This window comes from Hyla sarda, chromosome 8, assembly GCF_029499605.1.
Source record: "Hyla sarda isolate aHylSar1 chromosome 8, aHylSar1.hap1, whole genome shotgun sequence".
NCBI classification, from domain to species: Eukaryota; Metazoa; Chordata; class Amphibia; order Anura; family Hylidae; genus Hyla; species Hyla sarda.
Window position 1 is genome coordinate 134,228,351 of NC_079196.1, and position 17,752 is coordinate 134,246,102.

The 17,752-nt window shown below is 42.1% G+C and overlaps 1 protein-coding gene across 2 annotated transcripts in view; it reads right to left on the reverse strand.

Moving 5' to 3' along the window:
• SF3B1 (splicing factor 3b subunit 1) overlaps window positions 1-17,752 on the reverse strand; it is a 290,537-nt gene that overhangs the window by 44,519 nt on the left and 228,266 nt on the right. For both annotated transcript variants that reach the window (XM_056536403.1, XM_056536402.1), the window contains exons 15-18: window positions 8,406-8,551; window positions 8,177-8,323; window positions 7,960-8,085; window positions 6,741-6,962 (exon numbers count right to left, since the gene is read on the reverse strand). In XM_056536403.1, the coding sequence (XP_056392378.1) occupies window positions 6,741-6,962; window positions 7,960-8,085; window positions 8,177-8,323; window positions 8,406-8,551 (641 nt within the window). The remainder of the gene's footprint in view (window positions 1-6,740; window positions 6,963-7,959; window positions 8,086-8,176; window positions 8,324-8,405; window positions 8,552-17,752) is intronic.

Genomic DNA, 17,752 nt, shown 5'->3' on the forward strand with positions numbered 1-17,752 from the left:
GAGGAGGTGGTCCGGTGGGATAGTGGTTCCGGGCTGCTATCTTCACCGGGGGCGCCTCTTCTCCACGCTTCCGGCCCGGAATAGAGGCGTTGCCTTGACAATGACGCAGAAGTACGTTGGCAATGAACGCACCTCTGCGTCGTTGTCAAGGCAACGTGACTATTCTGAGGCCGGGCCCGAAGCGCTTAGAAGAGGCCTCCCCGGTGAAGATAGCAGCCCGGAACCACTATCCCACCGGACCACCTCCTCTCCGGACAGTCCTGCAGCACCGGACCAGCGCCGAGCGGAGGCGTGTACTGTACAGAACTAAAGGGGGGTGAGAGGGGGCTGGATGATGTCGAAGGCCGCAGTGGTCTTCAACCTGCGGACCTCCGGAGGTTTCAAAACTACAACTCCCAGCAAGCCCGGACAGCCGATGGCTGCCCGGGCTTGCTGGGAGTTGTAGTTTTGAAACCTCTGGAGGTCCGCAGGTTGAAGACCACTGCGGGTGGAGAGTTCACTCGAGTATAAGCCGAGGGGGGTGTTTTCAGCACGATAAATCGTGCTGAAAAACTCGGCTTATACTCGAGTATATACGGCAGATTTGAAGGGCCTTCATTAGAAAAACACCATAAGTGACCCCATTATAAAAACTGCACCCCTCAAAGTATTCAAAATGACATTCAGAAAGTGTGCTTACCCTTTAGGTGTTTCACAGGAATAGCAGCAAAGCGAAGGAGAAAATTCAAAATCTTCGTTTTTTACGCATGTTCTTGTAGACCCAGTTTTTGAATTTTTACAAGGGGTAAAAGGAGAGAAGTACCCCTAAAATTTGCAACCCAATTTCTCTTGATTAAGGAAATACCTCGTATGTGGATGTCAATTTCTCTGCATGTGCACTACAAAGCTCAGAAGGGAAGGAGTGACAATGGGATTTTGGAGAGTGATTTTTTCTGAAATTGTTATTGGGGGGCATGTCACATTTAGGAAGCCCCTATGGAGCCAAAAAAGCAAAAAAAAAACAAACAAAAAAAAACACATGGCATACTATTTTGGAAACTACACCCCTGAAGGAACATAACGGGTACAGTGAGCCTGAACACACCACAGGTATTTGACGACTTTTTGTTACAGTTGGATGTGTTAATTATTTATTTTTTTCACTAAAATGCTGTTTTTTTCCCCTCAAATTTTACATTTTTACAAGGGGCAATTAGAGAAAACTGCACCCAAAAAGTGTAAATTGTCTGAGTCCTTAAGGCCAAAATGGGCTGAGTCCTTAAGGGGTTAAGGACACAGGGCGTACCTGTACGTCAGGAGTCTGCTCCCGTCATAGCGGGTCGGGCCGGGACCCAAGGCTACTAGCAAGTGACACTGATCGCGGTGCCACGCTATTAACCCTTTAGACAAAACTTTTATCGCCGCATCTAAAGTGAAACTAAACTAATGCAGTTAGCTCAGGGGGCTGTTCGGGACCGCCATGGTGAAATCAAGGCGTCCCGAACAGCTGTAGGACACGAGGAGGGTCCCCTTACCTGCCACCTGGTGTCCGATCGCCGAATGACTGCTCAGTGCCTGAGATCCAGGCATGAGCAGTCAAGCAGCAGAATCATTGATGAATGGTTTCCTATGAGAAACCATTGATCAATGTAAAAGATCAGTGTGTGCAGTGTTATAGCCCCCCATGGGAGCTATAACGTTGAAAAAAAAAAAAAAAAAAAAAAAAAAAAAGGAAAGATCAATTAACCCCTTCCCTAATAAAAGTTTGAATCACCCCCCTTTTCCCATTTAAAAAAAGAAAAACTGTGTAAATAATAAAAAACATATGTGGTATCGCCGTGTGCAGAAATGTCTGAATTCTAAAAATATATATCCTTAATTAAACCACAAGGTCAATGGCGTAGGCGCAAAAAAAATTCCAAAAGCGTATTTTTGGTCACATTTTATATCATGAAAAAAAAAAGTCCAATCAATACAAAAATGGTACCGCTAAAAACTTAAGATCACGGCGCAAAAAATTTAGCCCTCATACCACCCATACGTGGAAAAATAAAGTTATAGGGATCAGAAGATGACAATTATAAATGGCGTTTTTGCTTAAATTTTGTCGCACAATGATTTTTTTTCCCATTTCGCCATAGATTTTTGGGTAAAATTACTGATGTCATTACAAAGTAGAATTGGTGGTGAAAAAAATAAGGCATCATATGGATTTTTAGGTGCAAAATTTTAAGAATTGTGATTTTTTGAAAAGGAGGAAAAAAAAAAAAAAAAAGGGGTTAAGTACCAGGACGTCAGGTGTAAACTCCCCCTAATACTATTTTGTGACCTCCTGCAATTGTGAGGTTGTATATCATTAGTATGAATCTGTAGTTATTTAAGGGTGACTAGGTTCTACTAGGCAGAAATTGGATTTAAATAGGTCTGTATACTAGAGCAGCCAGTTTATTGGGGACAATTGCACACACAGTATTGGGGTTTGATCGGGATGGATCCATGGTACCCACCTCATGTGGAGTTTTTTTTGCCTTTTCATGGGAATGTTTTAATTGATTTTAGAGGGTTTTCGTGCATTGTGTAAAAAAAGTAGGGATCGACCGATTATTGGTTTGGCCGATATTCACGATTTTGGACGTTATCAGTATCGGCAATTACCTTGCCGTTAATCCGATAATGCCCCCCACCGCGGTGATAAGACTTAGGACCACAGGACAGGCAGGGGGAGAGAAGCGGGTGGCGGTGGCGGTCTCTGGCACAGAAAAAGCCACTCCAGTTCATTGATTTAAAGCGCCCGCTTTAAATCATTGATCTGCAGTGCTTCTGCGGGGCCGGGTGAGGGAAATAGCCGATAACTTATACCGGACTATCGGTATAAGTTATTGGCTATCGGCCCTAACCTCCACAGGTTGCCTACAGCTGTTGCAAAACAAACTCAGCATGTACAGTCTGTCAGCGCATGCTGGGAGTTGTAGTTTTTCAACAGCTGCATGTTCTCCCCCCCCCCCCAATGTGAATGTACAGGGTACACTCACATGGGCGGAGGTTTACAGTAAGTATCCGGCTGCAAGTTTGAGCTGCCCGCCGTACTAGGGAGAAATTGTGTTACAAATTTTGGCAGGTATTTTCAGCTTTTACCCTTTTTAAAAATGTAAAATTTGGGGGAAACCAAGCATTTTAGGTAAAATTTTTTATTTTTTTTTACATATGCAAAAAGTTGTGAATCACCTGTGGGGTATTAAGGATCCCTTTACCCCTTGTTACGTTCCCCGAGGGGTCTAGTTTCCAAAATGGTATGCCATGTGGTTTTTTTTTTTGCTGTTCTGGCACCATAGGGGCTTCCTAAAGGTGACATGCCCCCCAAAAACCATTTGTCGCTCCTTCCCTTCTGAGCCCTCTACTGCGCCTGCCGAACACTTTACATGGACATATGAGGTATGTCCTTACTCGAGAAAAATTGGGTTTCAAATACAAGTAAAAAATATCTCCTTTTTACCCCTTGCAAAAATTCAAAAATTGGGGGTGCAGTTTTTAGGGTCATTTGTCGGGTATTTCTAATATGAAGACCCTTCAAATCCACCTAAAAACTGAACTGGTCACTGAAAAATAGTGAGTTTGAAAATTGCTGCTGAACTTTGAAGCCCTCTGGTGTCTTCGAAAAGTAAAAACTCATTAATTTTATGATGCAAACATAAAGTAGACATATTGTATATGTGAACCAAAAAAAAAAATATTTTGAATATCCATTTACCTTACAAGCAGAGAGCTTCAAAGTTAGAAAAATGCTAAATTTTCTATTTTTTCATTAAATTTTGGGATTTTTCCTAAAGAAAGGATGCAAGTTACGACAAAAATTTACCACTATGTTAAAGTAGAATATGTCACAAAAAAAAACAATCTCTGAATCAGAATGACAACTAAAAGCATCCCAGAGTTATTAATGTTTAAATTTACAGTGGTCAGAATTGCAAAAAATGGCCGAGTCCTTAAGGTGAAAAAGGGCTAAGTCCTTAAGGGGTTAATGTTTATGTTGATCGTATAAGGAGGGAGTCTTTCTAAACCCCTTAAGGACCAAGCCTTTTATTTTTGCATTTTTCCTTCCCGCCTTCTAAAAATCATAACTTTTTTATATATCCATCCACAGACCCATATAATGCTTGTTTTTGTTTGACCAATTGTACTTTATAATGACATAGTTTTACCATAAAATGTATGGGAAATTGAAAAAGAAAACAGCAATTTAGCAAATTTTTGAAGGTTTAGTTTTCACCCTGTACACTTTACGGTAAGATGAAATTGTTTTCTTTATTCTGTGGGTCAATATGATTAAAATGATACCCATAGTTACATGCTTCTCTTTTACTGTACTGCTTTAAAAAAACCTCAAATTTTAACAAAATTATTCCGTTTAAAATCACAATTTTGACCACCTATAAAACTTTCTTATTTTCTTGATACGGGGCTGTATAAGGGCTCAATTTCTGCAATGTGATCTGTCTATCGGTACCATGTTTTCTTATATTTAACTTTTGAATCGTTTTATAATTATTTTTTTCATAAAATGTGACAAAAAAGCAGCAATTTTGGACTAACTTTTACACTGTTCACTGTATAGGTTATTTAACATTATATTTTGATAGTTTGGACATTTATGCATGCGGCGATACCAAATAGGTTTAATATTTTTTTTTACGCTTTTTGGGATAAAATAGGGGCTTTCACATTTTTTATAGCTTTTTTTTAACACTTTTATAGTCCCCATTGGGGATCGACCGATATCTATTTTTTTAGGGCAGATACCGATAATCTGTGGAGGTTAGGGCCGACAGCCGATAACTTATACCTATATAAGTTACCGGCTATTTAGCCCCCCCCCCCCCCCCCCCCACACCGCTACAGATCATTGATTTAAAGCCGGCGCTTTAAATCAATGAACTGCAGCGGCTTTTGCGGGGCCAGAGACCGCCACCGCCACCACCCGCTTCTCTCTCCCTGCCTGTCCAGGGGTCCTGAGTCCTATCACCCCCCCCCCCCCCCCCCGCCGCACGGCTCCGCTCCGCGCCCCCTACCACACCGCTCTGGCCCCATTGCCTCCCCCATCCCCGGTTTTATAATTACCTGTTCCCGGGGTCCACTCTACATCTGGCTCTGGTGGCGTCCTCCTGAGCTGTCACTGTGCGCACTGAATGTGACGTCGCGTCACGTCATTCGTCATTGCGCAAAGCGTAACGCAGGACGCAGCAGGAGCCAGAAGTAGCGTTGACCCCGGGAACAGGTAATTATCAAACCGGGGATGGGGGAGGCAATGGGGCTGGGGCGGTGCGACGGGTCGGTGGGGGTGCTCACGGTGCGGGCGATGCGAGGGGTTATTATCGGCAAGGTAATTGCCGATACCGATAATGCCCAAAATCGTGATTATTGGCCAAACCGATAATCGGTCGATCCCTAGTCCCCATAGGGAACTATTCATAGCAATCATTAAATTGCACATACTGAACAGTATTATGATCTTCTCTCTTGATGTCAGGCCAGAGAAGATGACCCCGGGATGATGGCCGGAGCAGGTAAGGGGACCTCCGGCTGCCATGTTTGATCATCGGATACCAGCTGAAGTGCCACGGGCGATCCAATCGTTCAAATGCCCACATTACCGCAGATGCAGTGATCTATATTGATCATGGCATGTGAGTGGTTAATGGGGGACATCAACGTGATCGCTGATGTCCACCATTACCAGTGGGTCCTTGGCAGCTAATAGCAGCCAGGACCTGCCATGCATGATGCAAGCACCGCACATGTACGTCCTGGTTCGTTAAATACCAATGCATCAGGACATACATCTTAAGGGGTTGAGCAGCTAAGTATCAAGGCTATTAATTCAACTTTACTGTTGTGAACGCCTGATCACATATTTTTGGTCATGACGTATGTATTTGATTACTGGGCCTGTCAGCTACCGCTATTTTGCGAGTGTCCTAGTTAGGCTGGGTCCACACTACGTTTTGTCCCATACGGGAGCGCATACGGCAGGGGGGAGCTAAAAGCTCGCGCTCCCGTATGTTACCGTATGCGCTCCCGTATGCCATTCATTTCAATGAGCCGACCGGAGTGAAACGTTCGGTCCGGTCGGCTCATTTTTGCGCCGTATGCGCTTTTACAACCGGACCTAAAACTGTGGTCAACCAGAATCTGACACCCTGTTCACACTAAACTCAATATACTGGGTTATAGTGTGGGTGAACAGCTTAACAAAGAGGGTGTCACTTAAATTCTTTTAGTATATGCAGAGTTCTGGCACTGTAATGTTCAGGTGCATTGCGTTCTAACACTGAAGGATAGGAGTCGGATCACCCAGCTCCCCTACCTCATAATTTTCTCCATCCGCTAACATGCTAATGAATGCCGCTCTGCTTTTTGTGCACTTACTGGCATTACTTCATTAGCATAATAATGTTTGGGCAGGGCACACGGACAATATGGAGGATGCAGGGGAGGTGGGTGAACCAGTTCCCCGCTTACAATGCATGCTAGAGCACAACGCAGCTGAAGATTACAGTGCCGGAACTCTGCAAATACTTAACGGATTTAATTAAGTAAGTGACCCTTCTTTGTATATCTGTTCACCCACACTATAACCTAGTATATTTGTTTTAATGCGGGTGAATAAAGTATCAGATTCTCTCTCTAAAAACAGTAATATGGGAGAAAAACAGTTTACAAATTTCAGTTGGCAATATGAAAAAAATTAAATAAAAATAACACACTTCTGTAGTTTGCTCCTGGAATGCATAAAGAATTCCATCTATCAACTGCTCTTCCAACTTATGATCAATATCTGCAGCTCCAAGATTTCCCATAATTTTTTCTATTGTTTCCATGACCATTTTCCTGTATTGTTCAGCTTCATCTTTAAGGTCATCCACAATTCTAGAAATTATTTCTGCTGCCCCAACTTTGTTTGCAAGTTCAACTGTGGTGTCCACCAACTACAAATGGAAGAAAAGAAGAAAAAAAAAAAAAAGTCAAGTGCTGGAGGTTCTTGGGTGCAGTAATTTCCACTACCTGACATATAGCCCAACTCCCACCTTTTGACAAAGTCCATATGACCTCAGAGGCCCAGTGTCATGTGAAAAAGAGTTGGGCAAAGTTCCCAAGGGAAACATAGTATTCATGTCTTGTAAAAACAGCTGTGTTGTTCTAGAAGCAGCACTACCTTTGTGTGTGGTATTACAACTTTGCTTCACACACTTCAAAAGCATTGAGCTGCAATACCACACACAACCTGAGGACAGGGGTGATGCTGTTTCTAGAAGAAAGAAGCTGTGTTTATTCTAATCCTTTTTAAAAGGGCCTCGAGGCATTTTCTCAATGCTGCCAAATAAATCATACCCAGATTATGGAAATCTGCCACTGTTCTGCTCCGAGGTTAGATACTTTGCAAAGAATAGAAGAACCTCACTCCAAGATTTATAACCAATAATCCTCCATTTTATAATGTGTGCCTGCACATCCAATATTCCACTCCATTCCAGACCTGGCTCTGTAAGGGACTATTCTATTAACATATACAGTATGCTGCGCATATTCCATGCGCAGGATTTTAAGATGCAGATTTTCATGTCAACTAAATGACTGAACACAGCAAATCTGCAGGTTCAAATCATGCACAGGATGCTGCACGTGTTAAAATGCCCTAATGGTGTACACAACTTGATGTCTCTTTAGATTCTGCGTGGCTGCCTACTCCATCCTTTGTGTTTTCTATTCCTCACTATCTTTGGCCTATTTTGTTGTTCCTATGTTTGATCGCCTTTTGCAGACTAGAAAAAAAACTCCAATTACTCTGATTCTCAATTCCACTTAGTGCTTACATCAATTTTGTTCTGAGGTTGCTTCCTTAGTGTATTTCTGTATATATGTTACTATGCTTTTAAGGATTTAACAAAATTAACTGAACCATAATGGGGGAATAAGTGTGCTTACCTGTCTGTAGTTCCTTCTGTCGAGGGCCATTCTATGCTGCCAGAAGTGTTTAAAAAATGGAGGAAGAATTTCTGTCTTTATGTAATTTGCTTCTACACCGTCTGTACCACAGCATTGTTTAACAACCTAAAAAAACAATTGTAAAACGTCCAAGTACTTATGATAAAAATCTAAGAAAAACAAAAGCTCTTACCTTAAGAACAATCTGCCTTCTTACCTTAAGAACAATTTTCTTCATTTCTTCATCAGGAGATTGAAATTCTCTGATCAAAATCAACATCACTTCTCTTGTATAATAGTTTGCATACTCAGCATCCATGAGAGGAATAAGATATCCAATGGCCTTTAAAAATGCAGCAAGACCCTGTGATGCACAAAGAAAACATTTAAAACCTGTGTTTCGCTGTTGCGCAATTATCACAAAAATACATAAGTCTAACAAGTACCTTTCCCCTGTGCTGTCGAATACCTTTCCACAGAGGCTTCAGTACAGAATCAAAGGATTCAATACCATAAGGAGTGGCAGCTTCTGCTAGAGCAGCAATAGCCAAAGCACTGATTGTACGGACTTTCTGTTGCTCATCAACCAACCCTTAGAAGAAGAAATAAAGTTTTATTCAGATGTCAAATGTACCAAAGAGAACTGGTCCAATTCTAGGGCATTGTTACTACCATTTCAAAAAATCCTTTTTTTAAATTAAAAACACACACCTCAGGGGGAAAAGATAAGGAAGTGCATCATAAGTCACAAGAGAACATATTCACAAAAACATTTTTCAACTAGCTGTAACCTTCAGCTATTAACCCCTTTGGGCCTTTTTTCCTCCTTGCCTTCTAAAAATCATAACTCTTATATTTTCATCCACAGACTAGTATGGGGGCTTAATTTTTGCGCGACCAGTTGTCCTTTGTAATTACATCCCTCATTTTACCATAAAATGTATGGCGCAACAAAAAAAAAAAAATACTATTTGTGTGGGGAAATTGCTAAGAAAACAGCAATTTAGCACATTTTGGAAGGTTGTGATTTCATGCTGTACACTTCACGGTAAAATAGACTTTTTTGTTCTGTGGGTCAATACGATTAAAAGGATACCCATGATTACATACTTTATACTGCTTAAAAAAAAGAAAAATCGCTAACTTTTTAACCAAATTAGTGCATTTAAAATCCCTCTATTTTGCTGACCTATAACTCATTTTTCTGTATAAGGTATGTGGGATCATTTTTGTGCCGTGATTGTTAATTTTTTTTGATACCACAATTGCATATATAAAACTATTAATACATTTTTTTTATAAATATTTTTTTAATAAAATTTTCTTAAAAAGCAGCAATTTTGGCCTTTTTTTTACATTCACGCCGTTCACCGTATGGAAAATTTTAACAGTTCGGATATTTACGCAAGCGGCGATAAAAATATATTTTTATTTATTTATTTTTACACTTTTTGGGGCGTAAAATGGGGGAAATATAACAACCTTTAGGGGTCGCCCCCCAAGGGGTTAACCCTAAACTAGAAACCCCCCCCTTAAAACTGAATTTTATTAGATCATTTAAAATATATATGAGCTCCGGTGTTGTGATTAAAAGCACAGCTAGTAGTTGCTTGGATAGTATATGAGCATCCTATAACTTCGTTTGTAATGGTATTGTGCTTTACTAGCACTAATCTATGGATGCCACTATATAGACAGAAAAGCACTGATAGCTGCTAGTTAAAATGTGAATAGCCCTCCGCTTCCCGACGTTTCGTTGGATAAACCAACTTTATCAAGGTACAGAGGCTAATGGCTACTCGTTTGGTCCGCTCTCCCTTTTATATCCTCGGTTGGTGATGTCAAAAAGCACTGCATCATTATGCGCCGATTGTTCAGCCTATCTGGACTCAAGGTACGCGACTAACCAATCCGGTCATGCCACGTCACTGTGTTGATATCCTCCCTACCACTCGGCACGCTTCATTCCCCGTTACTCCCCCTACGTATATACGGTGCGCGACGCATGTCTCCGCACTTTGTAATAGTCCATCACAGTTACGGGCAGTTGCGCATGTCCGCTCCACGGCAATCAGCCGTTCGCGCATGTCAATGGACTTAGATTCAATCTTAGATTTAGTCAGTATCTGCGCCTGCGTCCGACTTAAGATGTGCCGATATCGGATTCCGCGCATGTCTGTGGACTTAGTCGTTTTGCCCCAATGATGGTAGTTATGAAATACATTTAGTTATTCTAATGATGCTATTACTAACTTATGCACATTTAATATGTGCGAAATAGATCTTATTCAGCCACATAGGTAGGGAGTTCCTTAAATACAACGCATACTTATCAAGCACATTGTTCTAATGAGTATTAATCTATACATATAGATATAGGGGATCATGGTGATGGAGGGTATCTATCATTAATTCTGGATTCAGGTATATGAATATATACAGTGGGTGTTGATGTTATTGAGATTAACTATTTAAGTCTATTGGCAGTGGGTGTATATGAATATCTACAGTGGGTGTTTATGTTAATGGAAATAAACTATATATGTCTATTGGCAGTGGGTGTTTGTGGACTAGAAGCCAGCTATGTACATCAAAATTGTGTTATACTTTCATATGGAGGCGTCTTTGTACATGCTAATAATAGATGTCATTCATCCATTGACTCTAAACGTTAAGTGTAGATGCCAATTATTGATATTTAGTGTAAACTGTTGCTAAGATCTAGTTTTTTTCCCCCTAGGGGAACCATGTACAAGGCACTCCAAACAAGATCCAGACACAACCAAAAGAACACCATCACATCCGATCCAACCCTTTCCCCTCCGGGGGTCCCAGGACAGGGGCACAAGAGACGGGCCCATCCGGGCGGACCACCAGCACATGTCCCCACAACTGGTAAGTATGACTCTCAGTGGATCTAAATAGTTTCTACACTGGAATAATTAATTGAATGTGTCCTGATACTTTGTAATAATGTCCTTAAGGGGATGGACAATATATCAGGTAATTAGGATATGTGATGGATGATCATAAATATTGTCACTGATTGATGCACTTGATCTTTTTCCCTGCTAGTCTACACATTGGGATCCAACATCCACAGGCCCAACACCAGCGAGCCACCGACCCACAGCCCACCGCTCCAAGTATATCTCAATTAAAACTGTATAATCATATAGTCATTGTGCTAGACAGCACAGAAGATAAGGGAGAGGATCATCTATCCGGTGCTCAATTTTACACATCCGTTTGGTTTTAATAAGTAATAAGTCAAAATATCAATTCTCCAAGAACGCAGCGTTCTTGGAGAATTGATATTTTGACTGGATATAAACAGAATCATTTTTTTCTGTCCCTCTGGAGTGCCAATTATTCTGAAGTTATAGCGCAAGTCCAAGTCTGTGATTTAGTTCTTTAACAACTGGCTCTCAAATAATATTTTAACCTCTTTTTGCAAACTTGCGACATCATTCAACTATATACAAAACAGAAGGAGAACAAAAAAGATACTAAAATGCACACCTATCATTAACAACAATATTAAGTATAAAATATTAACCGGTTCCGGATTCAGGGCGTATGGGACGCCCTTGTATCCAGATCCTTAAGGACGCAGGGCGTACCTGTACGCCCTGCAGATTACCGGTCACTGCCCCTCGCCGGGTGGTGATCGGAATAGGAAATCATTCAGCAGGCATCCCGTGACATCGCCATATTAGCGATCGCCGCAAATCACCCGTTAATTCAGACCGGTGATTTGCAGCATTTCCGGGTCATTCGGTAACCACATGACTTGGAAAAAAAGGGGTGATCGGTGGTATATGGCACCACAAATCACCCTCTGTACTGTACAGGACAGTTGTGATTGGCCAGTCGCAATGACCAAACCTATCACAGTAGTAAAGGGCAGAGAGGGGAGGGTTAATGCACCACTGTGTGCTGGTGTGCAGAACGGAGCCCAGTGCTGCAATCTCCTCTAACCAGTGTGAAAAAAAGGCAATCCAGTGCTATCACTTTAGTGTATAGGGACAGTGTTAGTTTAGGTAGGGAAAGCTTTAGATGGTTAAAAAAAATATATATATTTTTCTTTTCTTGCAACATTCACACAGGTGTCTGAGGGTCTGCAGCACCTTCCGCTGTGTGACCCTGGCCCTATAGGGGTGCTGAGGTCTGCCACCAGCCTTTTTTGGGCCCCAGATTTTTTTTTACGGTAACTGTGAGGCCGGACCCTCTTCCCTATAAAAGAGTGGCCGGCCACCGTTCGCAAATCACCCGGCCACCCGCCCACCGGTGATCAGTTCCGTAACACTGATCATTTTTTCAATCATAGCATTGGGGGTTTGCATGTTGTCTCAAATATGCAGAGCTCTCTCCCCACCTGAGTGGTGTGTGTATTTGCAGGCAACAGGTTAGGGACTGCTACACACAAAACATTCCCAGAATGCTCAATCAGAGCATAGGGTTTGGGGCAGGCATAATTTTAACTTTTGGCTATGCTCTGGGTCATCATTCTGGGAACATAATTGGCATATCAGTAGTAAAATTGCAATTTTCCCAAAACTACACTTCGGAACACCTGTCCATTTCAAATGTCCACTTCACCCCTATAGACTAACCCCAGGGGGTGTACTGTCTGTAATAGGCTCACATGTACAGTGGGGATCAAAAGTTTGGGCACCCCAGGTAAAAATTTGCATTAATGTGCATTAAGAAGCAAAGGAAAGATGGAAATATCCCCAAAAGGCATCAAATTACAGATTAGACATTCTTATAATATGTCAACAAAAGTTAGATTTTATTTCCATCACTTACACTTTCAATATAACAGAAAACAAAAAAATGACATCTGCAAAAGTTTGGGCACCCTGCAGAGTATCTTGTACTGCCCCCTTTGGCAAGTATAACAGCTTGTAAACGCTTTTTGTAGCCAGCCAAAGTCTTTCAATTCTTGTTTGAGGTATCTATGCCCATTCTTCCATACAAACGTCTTCCAGTTCTTTGAGATTTCTGGGCTGTCTGTCACACACTGCTCTTTTTAGGTCTATCCATAGATTTTCAATTATGTTGAGATCAGGAGATTGTGAAGGCCATGGCAAAACCTTCAGTTTATGCCTCTATGTAATCCCCCCGTGGATTTCGAGGTGTGTTTAGGATCATATGTGGATGTATTTCCATACTCAGGAGAAAAAGCTCTCCAAAATCTTTAACCCAATTTTTCCCATTACCCCTTGTGAAAATGATAAAATTGGGTAACACTAGCTTTTTAGTGATAACATTTTCTTCATTTTTTATTTTTACGGCCCAAACCTGTAAGGTGTAAATACTCACTGTACCCCTTATTACGTTCCTTGTAGGGCATAGTTTCAAAATTGTAGTCACTTTATTTTGTTTTATGTCGGAACCTCTGCCGTTGCAGTGCAAATCACCACTTTAGGGTACGTTCACACAAGCGGATTACCTGCGGAATTCGCAGCGGATTTTTGCTACCATTGACTTCAATGGGTCATCAGAAAATCCACAATAGAGGCAGTTTTGCAGACTTTCCTTCGGACCCATTGGATTCAATGGTAGCAGATTATACCCCATATCTCGTCCTCCAGCCCATCCTCACAACCCCATATCCCGTCCTCCTATCCCGTCCTGTAATATGTGGACCAGGTATTGAACTATCTCCAGCCATACAGAAGTTATGTGAGAACATACATTTCCCATTGATTTTCATGGGACTTTAAAACAAAAACCTTGACCCTCACATATGGGGGTGGTTAAGGGTTGAATTAACTATCCTATATTTTAAGTGGACATATAAGTAACGTGTGACCAAGTATTATCAAAATATCTCCAGCCGTTTGGAAGTTATGCAGTAACATATTTCCCATAAAGTTGTATGGGACTTTAAACAAACCCCGCCCCTGGCAAATGGGGGTGAGTAAGGGTTAAATCACCTATCCTAAGTTTGTTGTTGACATATAAGTAACGTGTGCCAAGTTTCATGTTAATATATTTAGCTGTTTGGACGTTTTTGTGGAACATACATACACACATTAAGTTTTATAATATTACATATATATATATATATATATATATATATATATATATATATACACACATATACATAGCCGTTTTGCGCAAAAAAACACAAGTTTTTTTTTGCGTTTTTTCTACTGTAGAATCGGATTTACTAACCTTTTTTGTAACCTGCATTTTCTTGAGCAAATATACACCACCTCGGAGGACACGTACCAAAGTGTCTATTTTGGCACAGTAAGGACTGCTACTCCCATCATGGACAGACTCTGCCCATGATGGAAGTTGTAGTCCAGGGGCTGAGGTGCAGATCGCACCGGGTCATACAGCAGAGACCCACTGCGATCCGCATTTATTAAAGCGTACCTGTCGCCAACATTTTTTTAAAATATTTTGTTAATCAATGTATTAGAAGCAAGTACATGTGATTAACAAAAAAGTATCTTTATATATTTTTTTTTACCTTTAAAAAACGACCACTAGGGGTCTCCCTACATGCCCCGGCGCATAGAGTTCGGACTCATGCTGGCCTGGCAGCATGAGTCCGAAATCTCAGCGAAGCTGGACACTGAAGAGCACAGTGCAGCTCCCCGCCTGTCAATCAGACAGGCAGGAGAGAGCGCTGTGCCTGCAGCACAGGCGTTCCTGACATGGCCAGCCTCTTCATCTGGCCAAATGTCAGTGTAGCGCAGGGCAGCACAGAAGAGGATCGGGTCTTGTACGCTCTATGTCCCGAAGCAGTCATTCATTGTCCTGTAGTAGCAAGGGACACAGAGCACATCAGTCCCGACATGCTGCTGCGCTACTACGGGACAATGAATGACTGCTTCGGGACACAGAGCCCTTGGACTACTATTCCCATCATGGGACAGAGTCTGTCCCATGATGGAAGTATTTTTAGTACCGCGGCACTGCTGAGGGATGGCACTAGCACATCCCCCGGCTGCAGGACTTTTAGAACTACTACTCCCATCATAGACAGACACTGCCCATGATAGGAGTTGTAGTCCAGGGGCTGGGGTGCAGATTGCACCCGGTCATTCTGCAGAGACCAGCTGCGATCCGCATTTATTAACTGTAAAAGCCAGCGGTACATGCGTCTACACTGCGCAATAGCTATTCACCAATCAGAGCTCCCGTGTTCTGGCGGCGGGGATTATGCATTATGATAGCTGTATATAGAAGCCGGCGGGGTGTGCAGTTTAGACGCATGTCTTTAAATGCGGATCGCAGCAGATCATTCTCTGGAGATCTGCTGCGATCTGCATTTATTAACTATACAAACCGGCGGTACATGTGTCTCCACTGCGCTGCCTGTCGGCTTCTATATACATAGTCATAATCGCCGCTGCCGGAATATGGGAGCTCTGATTGGTGAATAGCTATTGACCAATCAGAGCTTCCCTCTCCCGGCGGGGATTATGAATTATGACAACTGTATATAGAAGCCGGTGGGGTGCGCAGTGTAGACGCATGTACCGCCGGCTTCTACAGTTAATAAATGCGGATCGCAGCGGGTCTCTGCAGAATGACCCGGAACAATCTGTACCTCAGCCCCTGGACTACAACTCCCATCATGGGCAGAGTCTGTCCATGTTGGGAGTAGTAGTTCTAAAAGTCCAGCAGCTGGGGGATGTGCAAGTGCCATCCCTCAGCAGCGCTGCGGTACTACAACTACTCCCATCATAGGACAGACTGTCCCATGATAGGAGTAGTAGTCTAAGGGCTGAGGGACAGATCTCTGTTCACATTATGCGTTTTGCATAATGGGAACAGAGCCTTTCTGGCAGTGTGTTCCCAAACAGGAAGACTCCAGCTGTTGCTTAACAACAGCCCTCCATGATAGGAGTTGTAGTTTAGCAACAATTGGAGGCTCCCTGTTTAGGAACACGCTGCATTATGTGCACTCTTCCCAGGGGAGAGCGCAAAAAATGTACTAACCCATATTTCTTGTTTTTCTTTTCTTCTCATTTCAGATACCTGAATGCGGAGGACTACGTCAGATTGGGTGGACTGCGATGATGACCAGCTTTTTTTTATTTCAATAAAATGGTTGTGGGGGAGTGTCATTTTTAAATAAAACGTTTTTTTTCAATGTGCAGTGTTTTTTATAATTGAATTTTCAGGGTTAGTAGTGGAAGCTGTCATATAGACTGAATCCATTACTAAGCTGGGGCTTAGGGTTAGCCCCAAAATCAGCTAACCCTAACCTCTAATTATTACCCCAGTACCCACCGCCACAGGGGTGCCGGGAAGAGCCCATACCAACAGGCCCGGAGCGTCAAAAGTGGCGGGAACAGGTTGGCGTTATTTAGGCTGGGGAGGGTCAGTAACAATGGTCTTCGCCCACCCTGGTAATGTCAGGCTGTTGCTGCTTGGTTGGTATCTGGCCGATACTGAAAATAGGGGGAACCCTATCTTTTTTTAATAAATAAATAAGTGTGTGGTTCCCTCATTTTTTCAGTATCAGCCAGATAACAAGCAGCAACAGCCTGACGTTACCAGGGTGAGCAAGGACCATTTTTACTTTCCCTCCAAATCCTAAATAACACCAGCCTGTTACAACCTAAGCCCAGGAGCGCCATTTTTGATGCTCCAGGCCTTCCCGGAACCCGTGTGGCGGTGGGTACCGGGGTAATAATTAAGGGTTAGCGCTAACTGATTTGGGGGCTAATGCTAAACCCCAGCCTAGTTATAGATTCTGTCTACAGGACGCCTTCCACTACTAAGCCTGAAAATTCAATTCTTAAAAACAACACATTGGAAAAAAAAAATGTATTTAAAAAAACATTCCCCCACCCTTTTATTGACATTAAAAAAAAAATGCTGTTCCTCATCGCAATCCACCAAATCTGACAGTACTCCGCATTCACGTATCTAAATTTTAAAGGAAAAAAACTAAAAAAAATTAGTACATTTTTTGTTTCCACACCAGCAAAAACGCAAGAAAAAAATGCAAGAAACCCTGACAAAACACAGGAAAAAGCTGGGACAGTTTTTCTTCCATTTTTGCTGATGGACAAAAAAAACCTTAATGGAATCGTTCGGATTCCAAAACAGTAGAACAAAATCCCTATGTCCACTTTTCCTGTGAGATAGAGAAGGAGTGCACAGTAGAGCGAGGGAGGGAGAGAGGCGTTTCTATATTTACACAAGATTTATCAAAGGAGTAATTTACATTCTTGCTCAGAATTTAAATTCAGTGTAAAGGTGTAGATCTTTGTTTACAATAGACACCTAATGATAAATCTCCCCCATTGAGATCATATATATATATATATATATATATATATATACACACATATATATATATATATATATATATATATATATATATATAAAGTCAACTGAAAAATGCTGTAATAAGGGATCATGCCACAAAAGGACATTCCAATGTAACATCAGTATACACCAACAACCTCTCAGCAGAAACCCATACTTGGAATTCTAGCCTGTGGAGGGGAAGCCGAGGACCAGCCTGGCCACCCACTCCTTCCAGCACTGGCCATAAAGGGCTAATACCTAAGAAGTGTGCAATGTGGTCCACACTGTTAGGAAGTGTGCCTGCCAAGACCCACAAGGACAAGTAGCACAGTTGCCCTGCAAAATAGTAAACACAGAAGTCGGGAAAGGGGATACCCCAGTGTGATTTTATGCGCTGTAAGGTAGTCAATCTAAGTTTAGACCGATTAGATCCCCAAATAAACCCCGGTAACACGGAGTTAAGCAGTTTATGGAAAGTCATCGGCATGGGTGACGAGACATG